The 17,702-nt window shown below is 36.9% G+C and overlaps 1 protein-coding gene across 3 annotated transcripts in view; it reads left to right on the forward strand.

Moving 5' to 3' along the window:
* Positions 1–17,702, forward strand: part of LOC104219778 (protein SHOOT GRAVITROPISM 6) — a 44,669-nt gene that overhangs the window by 14,551 nt on the left and 12,416 nt on the right. For all 3 annotated transcript variants that reach the window (XM_070152754.1, XM_070152756.1, XM_070152755.1), the window contains 21 exons: positions 2,845–2,904; positions 4,038–4,127; positions 4,582–4,703; positions 6,524–6,653; positions 6,778–6,857; positions 8,978–9,113; positions 9,317–9,398; positions 10,613–10,758; positions 10,940–11,020; positions 11,098–11,198; positions 12,914–13,152; positions 13,227–13,336; positions 13,456–13,584; positions 13,785–13,859; positions 13,935–14,068; positions 14,191–14,263; positions 14,435–14,566; positions 16,420–16,601; positions 16,687–16,809; positions 16,918–16,978; positions 17,075–17,170. In XM_070152754.1, coding sequence (XP_070008855.1) covers positions 2,845–2,904; positions 4,038–4,127; positions 4,582–4,703; positions 6,524–6,653; positions 6,778–6,857; positions 8,978–9,113; positions 9,317–9,398; positions 10,613–10,758; positions 10,940–11,020; positions 11,098–11,198; positions 12,914–13,152; positions 13,227–13,336; positions 13,456–13,584; positions 13,785–13,859; positions 13,935–14,068; positions 14,191–14,263; positions 14,435–14,566; positions 16,420–16,601; positions 16,687–16,809; positions 16,918–16,978; positions 17,075–17,170 — 2,382 coding nt within the window. The remainder of the gene's footprint in view (positions 1–2,844; positions 2,905–4,037; positions 4,128–4,581; positions 4,704–6,523; positions 6,654–6,777; positions 6,858–8,977; positions 9,114–9,316; positions 9,399–10,612; positions 10,759–10,939; positions 11,021–11,097; positions 11,199–12,913; positions 13,153–13,226; positions 13,337–13,455; positions 13,585–13,784; positions 13,860–13,934; positions 14,069–14,190; positions 14,264–14,434; positions 14,567–16,419; positions 16,602–16,686; positions 16,810–16,917; positions 16,979–17,074; positions 17,171–17,702) is intronic.

Raw genomic sequence — 17,702 nt, forward strand, 5'->3', positions numbered from 1 at the left:
TTGAAGGTCTACTCCTTTCCGTCGAAAGCCCCAAGTTTTTTCCCTCCAAACAGTCTGCATCATGGCTTGCCGTGTAACATCCCATGGGCCATGATCTTCTCTGTTCTCTCCTTATAGTTTTTTACCGTCCAACATTAAAGAGGCTCCTTTTGGACAGCATTATTCAGCTAAATCCAGACGACTTGGTTTGGGTTATTCATCTTGGGTTGGTCTTTCTAGAAAGTTGTTTGGGGCTGTTAACTCAATGATGAAGCAATCAGTTTGAGAATACACTTGCTTCTAATTGGTTGTGTAAGGGTTTCCAAAGGGGTTTATAATGTCTGGGCCACTCCACCTATTGCCTTAAGGTTTTGGGCTGAATGCTCTGATTCTTTCACATGGTATAAGAGTCAAACTTTGGTAAGTTCGTTTCATGACCTTTTCTCTCTCTATCTATTCTATCACTTTGGGCTTGTCTCATCTATCTCTCAATTTATCATACCAAGCCACTAAATTTGCTTTAGGACACTCCATCCTGTTGAGCCTACTCTCCCTTTCTACTCTAGGCCTCCCCCCCCCTCTCTCTAAATCAAATCTACCTTCATGCTTCCTAAAAAAAGGAGGAAAAGGAAAAAAGAAGTCTTAAGTGCATGCATAAGCCCTAGAATCGGGTTACATGTGTGGAAGGGTGTTAGAGAATACACTTGTCCTTTATTGGTTGTGTTAAGGGATTTTTTAATGTCTTGGGACACTTCACCCATTGTCCTAAGATTTTGGGTTGGATGCTCAATTTTTTTTACACAATCTATTATTAAAATTAAAAGGCTAATGACGAGAAGTACTGTATAGGAACTATGTATTTACCAATTGTCGTCCTTAATAATTGAAACTGTACTTGCTGACTATTATAGGATGTGTGATTAAAGTTAGTGAATTGCCTTTGGATGTCAATTGGTTGAAGAAGAATTTTTGAATATTTATGCAATGGCATAGAAGGGATGCTTTAGATATATGTGAGTCCAACCTGTTTGGAGAGATTTTTGTCATGTTCTGAGGAGTATTCTGTTGCTGTGGTTTTCGAAATAGGCAACAAAGAGGAAGAAACACTTCTAGGACTCTGCAAATGGAGTTCTGAAACTGGCAATTCTCCAAACTGTTTTTTTTTGTGGGCAGCATTGACTCAGTTGCATGACTTTCCATCTTTGATTTTGTAGAGCTGATTTTGTACTTCGCGCAGAGACTACTATTCTTTTTGGGTAGAATGTAAATGATTTCTTATTCACTAAGTTTTTGGGGTGTTGATGCTGAAGTAAAGATTACATGGTGCCGCATAAACCTGCTATGAATGGTTACTCTATGGTTTTTAGTGTGCTTGGATTGGATGGCATTGCTCAGTTCTTTTATGACATATTCATGCTCAAAGTGTGAGGCTAAAAGAGTAGTTTTCTTGCCTTCATTCTAGAATAGAAGTTTAGCATTATTTCATGAAAATGACTTGGCCCATCAGCATGTATCCACATACTTGGTGCTAGAGGCGGCAGATTAGCCTGTTTCATTACAGCTGAGTGCTTCGTTAGCTTGATAATTATGTGTCAAGCTTATGGAAAGGCCATTGTTTGTCCTGTCTGGTATGCCCCTCAGCCAATATTTGAATAGTAGATGGCACCTGTCTTTCTTTTTCCAATGAACTTGCCACAAGTTCAGGATGAAGCACGTTCCACTTGTAGAACAAATTTATTTACATGCCGAATTCGCTTCATGCTGAGCTTTTTGACCTAATTTATGTACATGTTGAATGTGCTTCATCCTGAGCTTTTTGACCTACTCCCAAGTGATCTGTCTTGTCGACATCAAGATGAAATTTCTATGTACTTGTTTTCTTCAAATGGTAAAGGTATTATTGAAAAGGTACCAAGATGGTATCGGAAAGCTCAGAACTCTAAAAAGACCAGGATTTTTTTTATGTACCTTTGTTTTCGTCATCCACTTGCTGCCCCAAAAGAAATTCTTATGGTTAGTGGAATGAACATAGAAAGTTAGACGTAGCTTTTGTATTGGGTATTTTGGAAGTAGGACATTTAAACTTGGGTAACATTGTGATTTAGATGCCAAAGCAGTTAATCATAGGTATGATGAACTGCTTGAGAGAGTCAAAGTAGACTAATGTCATTCAGGCTCTATGTTTTTATAGTGATTTTACAGGTTCCTGAAATTCCTTTTTTTTCCACTTGACTGTCTTCTATCGTCACATAGAAGGCATTCACTCCACCAATTTGAACTGTAGAAGTATTATAGTTTTCATATATTTATAAGCATATAAAATTCCTCTAAACGCAAAGGATGTAAGGAAGGCAGGGGAGAAGAACTTCTGCATGATAATAGTCTTCAGCATCCGGAATAGTTGCTATGACTTCTTCATGGCCTTTTCATACATTCATCCCACTATTATGTCAATGATTCTTAGGCCATCTGGATGTATTCTTTTTAGTTATCTCCTTCTGCTGTTAACACCCAAGTAATAGTGATCCTCATTTTATTCTGACAAAGTGATGTTCCCCTCTTTTCTGCATCGGTTTATCAGGAAGGGTCCTCTATTTGTATATGAAGGTCAAATGATTATGAAATCTAATAATAATTTTGTGAGAATGCACGGGAGAAAAATCTATTTTTAACAATGATACAATGAGCCCTACATATAATACATATTCTACTCCTACTACATATGGGACTAGGACATATTCTACTACTCCTCCGTATGGGACTAGGACATATTCTACTCCTACTTCATATCGGACTAGGACTATTTACACATAACTATCTAACATTAATTTATGGTTTTAACACGTTTCTCTTTTGTTTTTTCAGGTCTTGTGTTATCTGGCACCGCTCTTTCCAAAGAACATCAACTTGTTTTGGCAAGATGAGGTATAAATAGATGCAATTTGTTAACAAACTGACTTTATTATTCTTTAGCAATTTTTTTACTGGTTTTATGATTGAAATTATTCGCTATATGAATAACCAGACAATTGAAGGTTGATGTTGAAGGTCTAATTATTTTCTAATTAGCTAAAATTGAATTATCACTGTAAATATTTTGATAACTATTAGCTAAATTATTAAGTTGCTTAGTATTTTTCAACCTAAATTATGGGGTTATAGTGTATGTTTTATGGTTTGATCATCTTATTTATATTGGAACTTCTAAAAGTAACACTTTTTAACTTGAACTTACTGCTATTTGGCTAAGTTTATTGGAACTTCTAAAAGTAACACTTTTTAACTTGAACTTACTGCTATTTGGCTAAGTTATCCTTTTTCTAGTTTATTTACCCTCGCAAGAGTAAACTGTTGGCATACTTTCGAGAGTTGAGACCAAATCTTTGAAGTTCCTCGACTGATGTCTTGCGACTAGGTTCATTTTGGGATTTTCCCTTTGACTTATTTTTCCAGTTAAATTAGCAGATGTTGAGAGCAGTTTACGCAATTCATTCCTTATCTGCTTTCTCTGCCTTTGCCTACTCTCCTCACTGTTGCTTGACTCTTCTTTCTAAGCCCCTATCAACCATCGCATCACACTGCCGCTTCACCTCTTGCAGCCCCCATAACCTCTTCATGGAGGTGGACGGAATAGGTTCGGGTAAAATGGGTAGTGGAGGGGTGAACGACAACAGTACATAGGCTTGCAGGGAAAGGTGCAACAAGGGTGCATGGAAGGGGGAAGGTATAGCGTAGGAGCTACGGGACGGTTAGGGCGTGAGGCAAAGGGGCAAAGAGAAGGTAAGCAAAATGCCATGAACTTATATTGCGAACATGTCCTAAAATTTATATTGGTTTTAGCAAAAGGTAAATAAAGGGATAAGAAAAACGATAGTTCAGGACGATGGGGGAAATTAAAATGCAGATCTGAACTCTAGAATTTGTAACATAAGGGGGGGCTGAAATAGGATAGAAATTCTGTGTATTCCCAAGAGATATTGGATACTTTGCTTTTGTATGTAGTACGGAGACAAGTTTCGTCTCTGTCTTAATGGGTTATCTTGTTTGCTAAGCTCTAGATTCCAAAGATGAAGGCATACGTGAGTGATACAGAAGACTTAAAGCAGGATCCTTCATATCAAGAGTCTTGGGATGACATGATTATCAATGTAAGCACTAGTAACTTTATCCACATGTTTGAAACATTGAAATTTGTCTCCTCTATCTTTACGTTCAAATTATTGTTCAAGACTACATAGATCGACGTGTAGGGGATTTGTTGATCCTTGATATGTTGCTTTGTATCATAAATAACATTGCCGCAGAGAATAAGCATGAAAAAACTACAAAAAGCAATGAGTAATTTTCACTACTTGGAACAATAAACATTTCTCAATCTCTTAAAGCATGTTGCTTCTGTAGGAAACAATGACTTATCAGCTCCCGGTTATGCGAGAAATTCTGTGATTGCATCTATGTTTTAACTTTTTTTTAGCTGTAAAAGGGTAATTTCATTAATAACCCAGCACTAAGATAGTGCTTCTCATGTTTAGCTTTCAGCAACTTGATGTAAAGTTTCACCCTGCCTCAATATGTATTGGACCTAAATTTGTCTATTGACAGTTTATTGCAGAATCTTTGGATGTAATTCAGGATGTTGACTGGGTTATATCACTTGGAAATGCATTTGAAAAGCAATATGAACTTTATAGTCCTGATGATGAGCACTCTGCATTGCTTCATCGGTAATGTCAGCTATCTTCAATTTGATAACATCACCTGGAACTGCAAATTCTTTTTATGCTACTCTTACTACTCTCACTTAATTAGCTATCCCGTTGTGCATGCCTAATAAATTAAAGTCTACAATTAAATCAATTTTTCTTAATGCCACTTGGCTAATTCAACGTATAAATTGTCATAAAAGCTGCATATCTTATCTTTATCAAAAAGCTGGATATCTTATCTTGGAAGTCTTTTAATTTATTTTATTCTCTTAAAAGAACCTGAATATTTGCATCTATACCCGCTTTTTGTGTCACGTTTTAACTTGTGCCCGCTTTGCAAAAAAAATTGCAAGCGTACTCGCTTTTTCGCATAACTTCAGGATACGGGGCTGAAGTAGCAAGGCAATCACGCAAAACTTCAGCATTCTAGTAGTCGGGCCTGAAGTTCAGCTCTAGAGCTGAAATTTTTGGTTTGTAAATGTCGAACTTCAGCTCTAGAGCTGAAGTTTTTGTTTGTAAGCTTCAGCTTTAGAGCTGAAGTTTTTGTGTTGTAACTGGGAAACTTCAGCTCTAGAGCTGAAGTCTGAGGCAATCACTACTGTTTTTGGTGTTTCGCGGTTGATCAACTAGAAAGAAAAGAGAACTAAATAACTTCAGCTCTAGAGCTGAAGATTTGTTTTGTAACTGTCGAAGAGCTGAAGTTATTTAGTTCTCTTTTCTTTCTAGTGCTTGTGTGTTCCAGTTCTTTTCTTTCTTCTTCAGCTTCTGCTTTTTTGTCTTTCGTTTTGTAATTTTAAACTCCACTTATGTCTTGCTTACTGAATTATTAATACTCTTGAATTCAAATTTTATTTTAAACAAGTTCCCTTCTAAACCTACCTGATAAAGATAAAGAACTATCAATATACAAGCGTATTCAGAATAAATGCTTATTATGAGTAGAACAACAACTTCAAAGGTATTATATTACAGAATACAGATGTACATTTAAAGTAAACATAAATTGTTTCAATGTGTGCTGAGCACCAAAAATAAATATGTACTACATAAAAGGTAAAAGTTAGAAGGAGGAGGAGAAAGGGGAAGGAGGAGGAGAAAGGGAGCTGAAGTTATTTAAAAAGTGGGTACAAGTTAAAATTTTTTAAAAAATTGAGTAAAGGTTAAATGGGGGCGACCAAATAGCGCGCCCCGTGCAATTTTTACTTGATGTATTAGAATCCTTACGAGAAGACTAAGGACTAGGAGTTTGTTTTGATTCTTGTAAATATGGGGGACTACACACCCTTTGTGTAGTTTGTTATTAATATACAAATATTACCTTCTCAAAAAAAGAAGATATTCTACTACTTGAATTTTTTTGTTCGGTCTAGGATGGGTTGTCTACGTGACTAATTGCAGGCTCATCCTAGCTTTCTTCCTCATGTTCTTCGGGAGGGCCTTTTGGATTCCCAAATCTCACCTTCTAGCAGCTCCTCTTCACTCTAAACTGAATAAAGGCTTTTAATTTTGAGGCCATAAAACTATTTGAGCCTCTTTGAAAAATATATTTCCCAGCATTGAAGACAAAAAAGAAAAAACGGAAGAATCTCTAGAAGACAAAATTATCAGCTTTATGGTTGAGGTACCGCAGATTTCTCTTCTCACAGAAGCACCATTAAAATGTGCAAGTTAAACTTCCTTGCTTCTCACCATTCAGTTACGGTTCAAGTGCAATTGTCACAATGTTTAGATAGCTTCCTGCCTCTGCAATAGTACCAAATTATGTGGTTTGATGCTTAGCCAGCAATTTCCATCTTTTGTAAGAAAGATTTTCTTGAGAGCTCGTCATTTCTTTTCAGGTGTCTTGGAATTTTACTGCAGAAGGTTCATGACAGAGCCTATGTTCGCGCTAAGATTTATCTGATGTATAAACAAGCCAATATTACGATTCCAACAAATAGACTTGGCTTAGCAAAAGCCATGGGATTGGTAATTAATTTGAAATCAGACTATTGTTTTTCCTAGTTGGCAAATTTGTTAGAAATAGAATTCTAATGGACTTTGAGTCATTGGAGTTGTCTTGCTTACAGTGTGCTGATTCAATGTTGCATAGGTGGCTGCATCACACCTAGACACAGTTCTGGATAAGTTGAAAGATATCCTCGACAATGTTGGGCAAAGTATCTTCCAAAGGTGATGTTTGAGCCATGAATTAATTGAGTTCTTTGCATCTTCTTGTCGTCTGAAATTTCTTTAGAATTGGTAATTCAGATAAAGTAATTATTTTATTAATGTGGCAGGAAAGTTCCTGTTAACAAGTAGTATGTTAGACTTGGTAACTAAGTTCATCAACTTGAAGGGCTGGAATTTCATAACCTTTATCATTTGGAACTTTCTAACTATGTACACAAGCGGAGCCAGGATTTCAAGCTTATGAGTTTGGGATTCTAATCGTTTTAAGTTACTAGGTTCTAAATTAATAATTTATACATATTCAATGGATTTTTTAAGACAAATATAGGGTTCGAACCAAAGCTAGTGGGTTCGACCGAACCCTCTCCCAGCACTCTAGCTCCGCCCCTGATTGTGGGGATACTGTGAAAATTGGACTAGATGTGATTGATCTTATGTGGCTTAATTAAGATTTCTGTCTCAATCCAATTTTCAAAGTTATCTATGATACAATTATATTAAGTAATAACTTCAACTAAAACCTAGTTGCATATGGTAATTGTTATGTAGTGATTCATCCTATACTATTATACTTATTTCATTGTTTTATATATGCTTTTATCTCATGTGCGATAAAATAAAATTTTCCGTGCAAAAGTAGGATCATAAAACACTTGTTTGCCCCCAATACTGATCTACCTATTTCCCCAGTAGAAACTGGTTCATGATGTTTGTCGGATGCTTCAAGTTTCACGTTGTAAGGTGTTACCGGTGTTGTGAAGAGCGTGAAGCGAGGAAAAGCGACAAGCCTCTTTTCGCTTGAAGCGTGAAGCGAGAAGCGAAGCGCTCACTGTTTTGAAGTGAAGCGGAATTAAAAAAAATACTAAAATAAATACTGCATAGACAACACACGTTACACATGTAACTACATACAAAAAATGTAACTGCCAATACTAAAAAATTGGCAGTGAGCCTAAGGACAAAAGATGAATTGAAGAAATTTTTTCTTTTGGAAGCATTTTGCTGCAATTTTAAGAACTGAAACAAAAATATGAAGAAGAAGAAGAGAATGAGAAAACGAAGAAAAACTTAAAGGGAAAAAAGATTGGCAGCATTTTGCGGCTATTTTAAGCACCGAAATGAAAAGGAGGAGGAGGGGGGAGGAGGAGGAGGAGGAGGAGATACCCTAGTCGCTGCTAGGCATACCTGGGCTTGAAAATTGAAACCCTAGTCGCTGCTTGCTCCGCTGCTTGCTCCGCTGCTCGCTGATTTTGTAAAAAATGACTGAGCTTTTTTATTTGTCAGTGACTTAAAAGATAGAAGCGAGCGCTTCCGTCGCTTCTTACTTTGCTAGGGCTTCTCACTTTTTTGGCAAAAGCGGACATACCTGGGCTTGAAAATTGAAACCCTAGTCGCTGCTTGCTCTGCTGCTCACTGATTTTGTAAAATATGACTGAGCTTTTTTATTTGTCAGTGACTTAAAAGACAGAAGAGACAGAAGCGAGCGCTTCCGTCGCTTCTCGCTTTTTTGGCAAAAGCGGACATACCGGGGCTTGAAAATTGAAACCCTAGTCGCTGCTTGCTCTGCTGCTCGCTGATTTTGTAAAAAATGACTGAGCTTTGTTATTTGTCAGTGACTTAAAAGACAAAAGCGAGCGCTTCCGTCGCTTCTCGCTTCGCTAGGGCTTCTCGCTTTTTTGGCAAAAGCGGACGCTTCAACCTACCTGTTACGCTTCAACCTACAGAAGCGACACAGTGGCCGCCTCGCTTCGCTTCATGCTTAAAGCGCTGAAGCGAGCGCGTTTCACAACACTGGGTGTTACCAACTACGGAAAACTAGGAAATCAAAATAAATGAACTGATATGTCCGTCTAAATTAAAAGAATAGAAAAAGAAAAAAAGTAGCAGCATGGCAGCCCTATAAAAAGTATATCCTCCTCCTTATAATTAAGAAGTTGGAACGTCTTCTGCTGTGTCATGCAATTCTCTTACAGAGTAACAACTCATTTTGTGTCAATTTGGTAATAGATAGCAATAGTCACTTTGACAGACGAGCTTGTGGCAACTGTGTACTACCATTGTTATTTTCTCGGTATTGCATCTAGAGTATTGTAAGAATTGTGAAGATTTTATTGCTGCAGAATTCTATCATTTTTCTCGGATAGAGGTAAAATGGAAGAATCTGATGATATCCATGCTGCTTTGGCGCTAATGTATGGATATGCTGCAAAATATGCTCCCTCAACTGTTATTGAAGCCAGAATAGATGCACTAGTGGTATGTAATATTGTCGTTTCCCCAGATCTGCTATTTTCATCCTTTATCAGAATATGAATTTTTTGATCTTTTGGGTTCCATGTATTATAAGCTTATTCTTGTCAATAGGTGCAAGTTTTTTCTTAAGTTCATTTTTTAGCGCATTGCATAATCAGCTCTGGAATATAATTTTTCGAACTATATGGCTGCTGTATTCCTTACAGGGGACCAATGTGCTGTCACGACTTCTTCATGTCCGCCATCCTACAGCTAAGCAGGCTGTCATCACAGCGATTGATTTATTAGGTTTGTATGGATTCCAATTTTGCTGCGGTAATGGAATATGTTTTCCATATCAACAACTTTTCAGTTTCTTATATATTCTAGCTTGCATGTAGTCCATGTGGTTGTAAAACTTAGAACAATGAATAGATACTGGTCATCTTACCCAAAAGTTTGATAACACCAGGTATTATATTAAAATAAATTAGTGTCAAAGTGTTAAGAAATAAAATATTGGAAGTATGTTTTGAGTTCTGTTCTGTTATCATAGATTTCATTTTGTTCACCTTCTAGTAATATATTTTATTTTACAGAACAAGTTGTAAAATAGTTTTAACAATTAAGAAAAGAAGTTGTATAACCTAGTTTTATTTTTCCGAGTAAGAAATGAGGAAGGCTTAAATAATTCTATCTATGCTTACAAAATTAACTTCAAATTTATTTGCTTATTCTTGATTAAATTTTTTCCTATATTCAATGTTAGTTTTCTAAAATGAAATACAAAAGTAGTTTTCTTGCATATATCACAAATTTAAAATATATGATTAACTAGTTCCTTTATTAACCAAGTCAATTAGGCAACTTCATTCTGGTAATAGAGAGTCTGTCACATCCACAAGAGTAAGTCCACCAATATTATACGGGAGGGAATATTGGGCCAATACATCCACTAGATGAGTGTTGCAAAGAAGCGAATGCTAAGATGGATGTGCGGTCATACAAGATTGGGCAAGATTAAATATGACAAATAGATGTGTGGCCTAGAGGTCAATGAAGTGGGTTGAGAACCATGAGGTCTCGGGTTCAAATTCCAGCGGAGTGGGGGCAAAAATACCATGTGACTTCTTCCCATTTGTTGAATCCTTGGTGGACAAAGTTACCTGGTACCTGTGTTGGGGGGAGGTAGCAGGTCCCTCGTGGAATTAGTCTGGGTGCACACAAGCTGGTCCAGAAAAATATATTAAGGTGTTGCTGCTTCACCATGAGGATATGCATGTCATGATTCACCATGGTTATCCAAAAAAAATATATTATTCGCTTTGGAATTAAGGTGTTGCTGCTGCTGCTGATGATGATTATCATTGCAGCAGCAATCATTTCCACATATTTGATGTAAATAAAAGTGAGCATGGTGTTGATTAAACTACAGGATTTTTTGAGTGTATCATTGTGCTTTAGGTCAGGCAGTGATAAATGCAGCTGAAAGTGGTGCTTATGTGTGTATCATTGTGCTTTAGGTCAGGCAGTGATAAATGCAGCTGAAAGTGGTATATCATTCCCCCTGAAAAGAAGAGACCAGTTACTTGATTATATATTAACATTAATGGGCAGCGATGAGGGGGATGGATTTTCTGAATCCAACACTGAGCATCTGCGCACTCAGGTTTGTGTATTGCCTATGATTTCTCTGCTCAATGCCATTTCACTTATCTTCATCAGGATAACCCACTTTTATGATATCAACAGATCGTATTGATATAATAAAACCAGACACCAAGATGGTGAATGGAATGTAAATTACTCTAATTTCCTCCTTGTTTTGGAAATTGGTTTTTGAATTGCAGTCGTTTGCTTTAAGTGCCTGCACTACTCTGGTTTCCGTAGAGCCAAAACTGACTACTGAAACAAGAAACCTTGTTATGAAGGTGATTGCGTTTAGCTTCTTCATCCGTGAGGTGGTCGTGATTTGTTTGTCCTCTTAACATCATTTTTCACTTGGCAGGCCACAGTTGGATTTTTTGGCTTGCCTAATGAGCCTGCTGATGTTATCGACCCCCTTATTGGCAACCTGATTACTCTTCTATGTACAATACTCATTACAAGGTACTTCCCTCTCTGGTTAACTTGTCTTTTTAATTATTTTTTTTGGTTAAATTAAGCTATATTCTTATGTGTAGCAGCTGCTTAATTACTTATGGAGATAATCTCTTCACTTAATTATCAAACCAATCAGACTAATTCATGTTGCATATTCAATAAATGAAACTAGCTATAGTTGAATTGCCCCAAGAAAGTAACTTTTCTTACGAAATATTGCGAAAGTTACAAAAACGACTTTGAAGTCTAATTTAATCAATGCATTAACAAATAAAGAATACGGAGTTGTTTCTAAAGAAAAAAAGTGAATCATGCACAACGTACATAAATCTATTTTCGTTGGTTGTGCAGAAGACAATGACATGCATATCCTCGATTATATACTTGGCAACAGTACATTATGAGATTAAAATTACAACTTTTGGATGGTAAATATATTTGATACTCGTGATGACCGTTCGCCAATATTTGACAAGTACAGTCTAATTGATCCAATTGATAGAATATGGTAATACCAGTCTCGTACAGTTAAGATATGTTTGTATCTACAGAGAGGCCATACTGAATCCAAGTTCTCGTCCCTGCCACTTTGTAGCCTATGTATAGGTCTCTATCTGCTTAGAGGTTACACATGCTAAATCTGTTGTATCCCGAAAGCTGAACAATTGATGGGTTCTCTCACCCTCCAGTCTTTGGGGAATGGGGAAGGTTGCCACAGCATTGTTTCTACCTACTATCTTGACATTTTTGTCAAAGGAGTACTGCAGTTTCTTTTTAAAATAGCCAAAATTGAATCCTGCAGCTTTATTGTGAAATAAAACCGATTTTCTTTGCTATGGTGCTTTGATTAGCCCTGAGATTCTGGCAATGGCAAAAATTAGTGTGAAGCTTAGGTGAGGCAAATTCTCTTGTTCCTAGTTGAATGAAGATATTTCTTATGAGCTTGATACACATAATTGAAGAAATCTACATCCTACGGTTCTTTTCATTTAAGTGTAACGTTCCTTTAAGCCCAGATCTTAAATACATCCTCTATCCCAATTTATGTAATGCACTTTTCTTTTTAGTCTGTCCCAAATAGAATGATATCTTTCTATATTTAGAAACAATTTAACTTTAAACTTCCCATTTTACGCCTAGTGAAATGATTTATAGCAACAAACTTGTTTTAGACCATAAGTTTCAAAAGTCTTTCTTTCTTGCTTAAACTCCGTTCTCAGTTAAAGTGCGTCACATAAAATGAGATAGAGGGAGTACTTTTTAGAAGATCAGAATCGTGAGTATATGTTCCCAGAATGAAAAATGAATAGCTTGAGCCTTTGGGAAAGGACAAACTTGCAGGTCGTGTCAGTCAAGTTGTCTAAACTGCCCATCAACTTTTTTAATATCTACAACTTTTCAGTTTAGATTGAAAATTGTGCTCATCAAAATGCAGAAGAAGGTTTGGAGAATTTTTAGAAAGCAGAGCTGCACGCTGTTATTCTGTAGAATGAGACGCGTATAAAGCTGTTCGGCAATAACTTCAATAGTGGAAGATTAGATAAGAAGATTTATCCATGATTATGTCTGTGTGTGTGAAACTTTCTTGCTGTGCTTGGATGGCTTCTTGGTACAGGAGGACATGAATGTATGCATTAATTGCAGTCAAGTAGACCGCAGGCCATGCATTATGATTGGTTTTTTTCTCTCAACTGATGTTTCTGTTGCTTTCTCATAATTAGTGGAGAGGATGGAAGAAGTCGAGCAGAGCAATTATTGCACATATTGAGAAAGGTCGATCTGTATGTTTCCTCTTCTTTGGACTACCAGAGGAAAAGAGGGTGTCTTGCAGCTCATGAGCTACTTTTCAAGTTTCGGATGATCTGTATCAGTGGATACTGTGCACTAGGATGTCGGGGAACTTGCACCCACAGAGAGAAAACTGACCGTGCTTTACATCACACCTTATCTAATTTGCCTTGTAAGTGCCTTTCTTTTGCATAGATTTCATATTAGATTTTTTCTACTGACCTAATTCTTTTTCCTTGATACCAGCTGCATTTGCTTTACCAAGCCGTGATGCTTTGCGCTTGGGAGAGCGTACAATGATGTATCTTCCACGATCTGTGGATACAAGTTCTGAAGTCCGAAAACTTTCTGTTCAGGCAAGCTTCGATATTTTCCAACGAATCTAAGTGGCCTATGTGATTGGCATGCATATTTTTTTTTTCTTCTGTTTTTCGTTTCTTTGCATCTAACAGATTTGATGTTTTTCTTCTGGCAGATCCTTCATCTATATTTCAGTATATCTCTATCACTTCCAAGGCCTGCAAATTCTGGTTTCAGCAATGACATTGAATCATCCTATGGTGCTTTGTCTTCCCTTGAGGATGTTATAGCTATTCTACGAAGTGTGAGTTTTCCGAATGCTTCCTTTTGTTTTTTTCTTTTTCTTCTTTGTAAATCTTTGCCTGCTGAAAGAATAATAAAATGACAGAACAGTGTGATACCTAAGTATTTAATGAGAGCGCGCTGTAATACCTTAGTATTTTACTTCACTTTGCGTCTTCAGTGTATAAAGCTCTTTGCTTCTGAACTCATTCATATTTTCAGGATGCTTCAATTGATCCATCAGAGGTGTTTAACAGGGTTGTTTCTTCTGTTTGCATATTGCTGACAAAGGATGAGGTATCATTTAGCTTGTTATAAAGTGCTGGCCAGTTACGTGTTATCTGTAGGCTCATGTTATTCCAATATGTGCAGCTTGCTGCAGCTTTGCATGGTTGCTCAGGTGCTATATGTGACAAGATCAAGCAATCTGCAGAAGGTGCAATCCAAGCAGTTAATGAGTTTGTTACAAAGAGAGGGAATGCACTGAATGAGACAGATATTGCAAGGTATTCTCAGCCAAACCAATCTTAAACTAGCATTGATACTGACTGAAGTAGTTAATTCAACTTTTCTTCCGAGGATTGACAAGGTTTCTGTTTAACTTTGGTTTATATTTTTATGCCAACAGAACAACACAATCATTGCTCTCAGCAGTAATTCATGTGACTGAGAAGTATTTACGTCAGGAAGCTCTTGGTGCTGTATCTTTGCGGCAATTTCTTTTTAACCACTGAATAGAATATGTTTACACGTTATGGCTAGATTATCAATTTTTCCGATTCCCTTATTAGCCGATGCGCTATGTTTTCGTTGCATTTTTGTAGTGTTATAGTGTGTTGGTTGCCATCAATCTTTTCTTTAACTGTGAGAAGATATGTTCCCTTGCGGAGAACACAAGCTCAAGAATTGTTTTCAACGAAGTTTTAGCTGCTGCAAGAAAGGACATAGCCACAAAAGATATATCTAGATTACGGGGTGGGTGGCCAATACAGGATGCCTTCCATGTGAGTATCCTAATCTGTTGTCTGGTGGCATGTTTTTCATTCTTCAGATCTGCCTTGATGTGTGGTAGAATTAATCTGCAACGCGCCATAGAAAATAGTTGAAGCATCAATGATCAAGGAATGGAACTGGGTAGCAAATAGGAGGAACTGTAAGTAAAGTACACAAAAAAGGGAGGAAATATTCAACAGAATGTAAGTAATAAAACTGAATATGAAGGACTAGTTACAAGATAGCCACATAGAAGTATGAAAAATATTGTCTTCTCATACATCAACTTTTATGTTCTTGAAAAATTAAAGCACATTGACATACTCTGCATGATTAAGTAAACTGCAACTCGTTGAATCAGGTACTGAGGCTGGTTTTTATGTTGGTTCTAATGAATAAATGGAGGATCATTATTTCCATCCTTTAGCATATCCCTGGAACTAGTTTGGGATTAAGGCAGTTAACTGATTATATCATTCGCGCAGGAGCTGGTAGAATTGGCATTCGGATAGTCCTTGAATTGGTTCTTCTCATTGACAAATGGGTGATCAGTTTTTGTAACATTCAGTGTAAGAACAAGAAAATAATTCAATGTTGTGCAATTTCAAAAGGTGCTAAAGATCTTCACATGGCTTGATGAAATTACATCACTCAGTGAGGCTCCAAAATTTTACTAAACCTCTACCCAAAGAACATCCAAAAGACGAGTCATTTAGATTCAGGACCTCATATTTAATCTGGCGAGACACACAGAAGTACTTTATTGAACTGTGTATGTGAGATAAAAAGTACAGCAACTTATGTTGCTACCTCATTTCATTTAGGAAAGCTTATGTGGCCGGACAATTATTAAAAGATTTTGGGTTATTTTAGCCAAATGTATGATCATAACCATTTTTAATGGTAGTTTTATGGTTAGATTATTATATGAGTATAATTACATAGCTGGTCCTTAGGAATTCTGACTGGTAAAGGTCATGAACAAGGGTCGAAATGACCACCGTCTTCAAATAAAGTATTTTCTACGGTAGCACCATGAATGGCGCATTCGAAATGAATCAATATGTTCTTATGCGTGGCCCTTTACTCTCTTTTATTTGAAGTGTTAACTGAAGTTAATTACTTTTAGAGGGAACTCCACACCTTGGAGCTTTCCCCTTTTTAGAAATGTATTGTTTTATAGTGTTTTGAGATTTACTCTTCCTAGCTTATGTTGCTTTTGATAAGAAATAAACCTTGGGCTTTACTCAACTCCAAAAGCTAGTTCAAGAGGTGAGGTTCACCCAAGACTATATACAGAGACCTTCCCATCCCTTTTTAGACAATGCGGGACATAATATGGAGGCCCGACATCGGGTAAACCAAGAGTTGGGATAGGTCGGGCTCTAGTACCATGATAAGAAATGGAACTTGGACCTAACTTAATCCCAAAAGTTAGCTCATGAGGTGAGGATTGCTCAGGCCTATATAAAGTGACCTTCCCATCCCTCCACAGTCGATGTGGGACAAACTGATCAATTTAAAAATTCTTCTCTTCCTGCTTATATGTCATTGGGGAAATCCGAGATCCTCAATGATGTCAAACCTTTTGTTCATAACACTAATGACGAGAACCTATGCCATGAAAGAAAGAAGAATGCTAGAATAGGGGACAACAAAATCATCTTGGTTTTGCCCATATATCCTAAAATCTAAATTTTACATGATCATGCTTTACAAGAAACTTTATTATATGCTCCTTATTAAAAAGAAGCTTTAGTATAGGCTATATTATCCGACTTATTTCTCTTCTTCATCGATGTTCTAGTTTCATTTATCTGAGTTGAATTGCCACTAATTGCCAATTTCTACTTGTCTTGAATAGGTGTTCTCACAACATTCAGTACTTTCATTCACGTTTCTGGACCATGTTATGTCTGTCATCAATCAGATGCCTCCTCTTGAAGGGGATCTGGGTCACGATGAAAGTTCTGGGCATGCAGTTGATAGTATTGTAGACGATAATATTGCAAGAGCAGCTATTGTTGCTCTTACTGCTTTTTTTAGGTATTATTTCCAATTGCATTGTCTTTTTCCTTTTCTTTCCTGCTGAATTTGTTGCCCTATCATTTTTTTTCTTCCAATTCATCAGGGGTGGTGGTAAAGTTGGTAAAAAAGCAGTTGAGCAAAGTTATGCTTCTGTTCTTGCGACACTAACGCTTCACCTGGGCAGCTGTCATGGCTTAGCTAGTACTGGTGAACTAGAACCACTGCGGTAGTGTTCCAGAAAACTCACTTTTTATACATGGTTATTAAAAATTTCAAAAGCATGTTATTTGATGTACCTATTACAGTTACCTCACCTGTTCCCTACTATATCTAGCGCTCTACTGGCTGCATTTCAAGCATTCTGTGAATGTGTTGGTGATCTGGAAATGGGAAAGGTGAAGATTTTTCAGACTACATTTTTGGAAATCTTCCTTAAATAATTGACCTTTTTAAAGATGGTTTTGATGATAAGGATTCTGTTGTATGATCAGATTCTTGCGCGAGATGGAGAGCAAAGTGAAAATGAGAAGTGGATCAACCTTATAAGAGATCTGTCTGGCTGCATTTCTATAAAAAGACCAAAAGAGGTAGGATATCTTGCACAAACACTGCTCTTGCTTCCTTCGTCCATTATTTGCTACTTCTATCTTCCTGTCTCCCTCTGCTCATAACTTTGTCAAGAATATGGATGCTATAATGATACTTAAGAAAAGAGAAAAAACTTGCTATGATGACAATATACCCACATTTTAATATTTGTTTACCCTTTTTTCCCTATTTTTCCTCCTGTCCCATTCCTTTTTCCTTTCACTTTTGTTTTTGTTTCTTTTGTCAAGGTGCATAGTTCTAGATAATTTTTTAAACTGAGAAAATAACTTTTTTTGAGGATCAAGTAATTTGTGGGTGTGGAAATAAATTGTTGAGTTTGGAAGGAAACTAACAATTTCTAATTCGTATACATCCTTGAAGAAGTTACCTGGTCAGGAGAGATTTCTGCCCTTATTTAACTCTTTCAAAATCATGTTTAAGTTCCAGAGATCCCCTTGTCATCTTTGCTAATTCTGTCTTCATAAATTTTGGTTGAGACTGGTGCGAAGAGATGGAAATAAACTGAAACCT

Source organism: Nicotiana sylvestris, chromosome 7 (assembly GCF_000393655.2).
Source record: "Nicotiana sylvestris chromosome 7, ASM39365v2, whole genome shotgun sequence".
In the NCBI taxonomy this organism is placed as follows: Eukaryota; Viridiplantae; Streptophyta; class Magnoliopsida; order Solanales; family Solanaceae; genus Nicotiana; species Nicotiana sylvestris.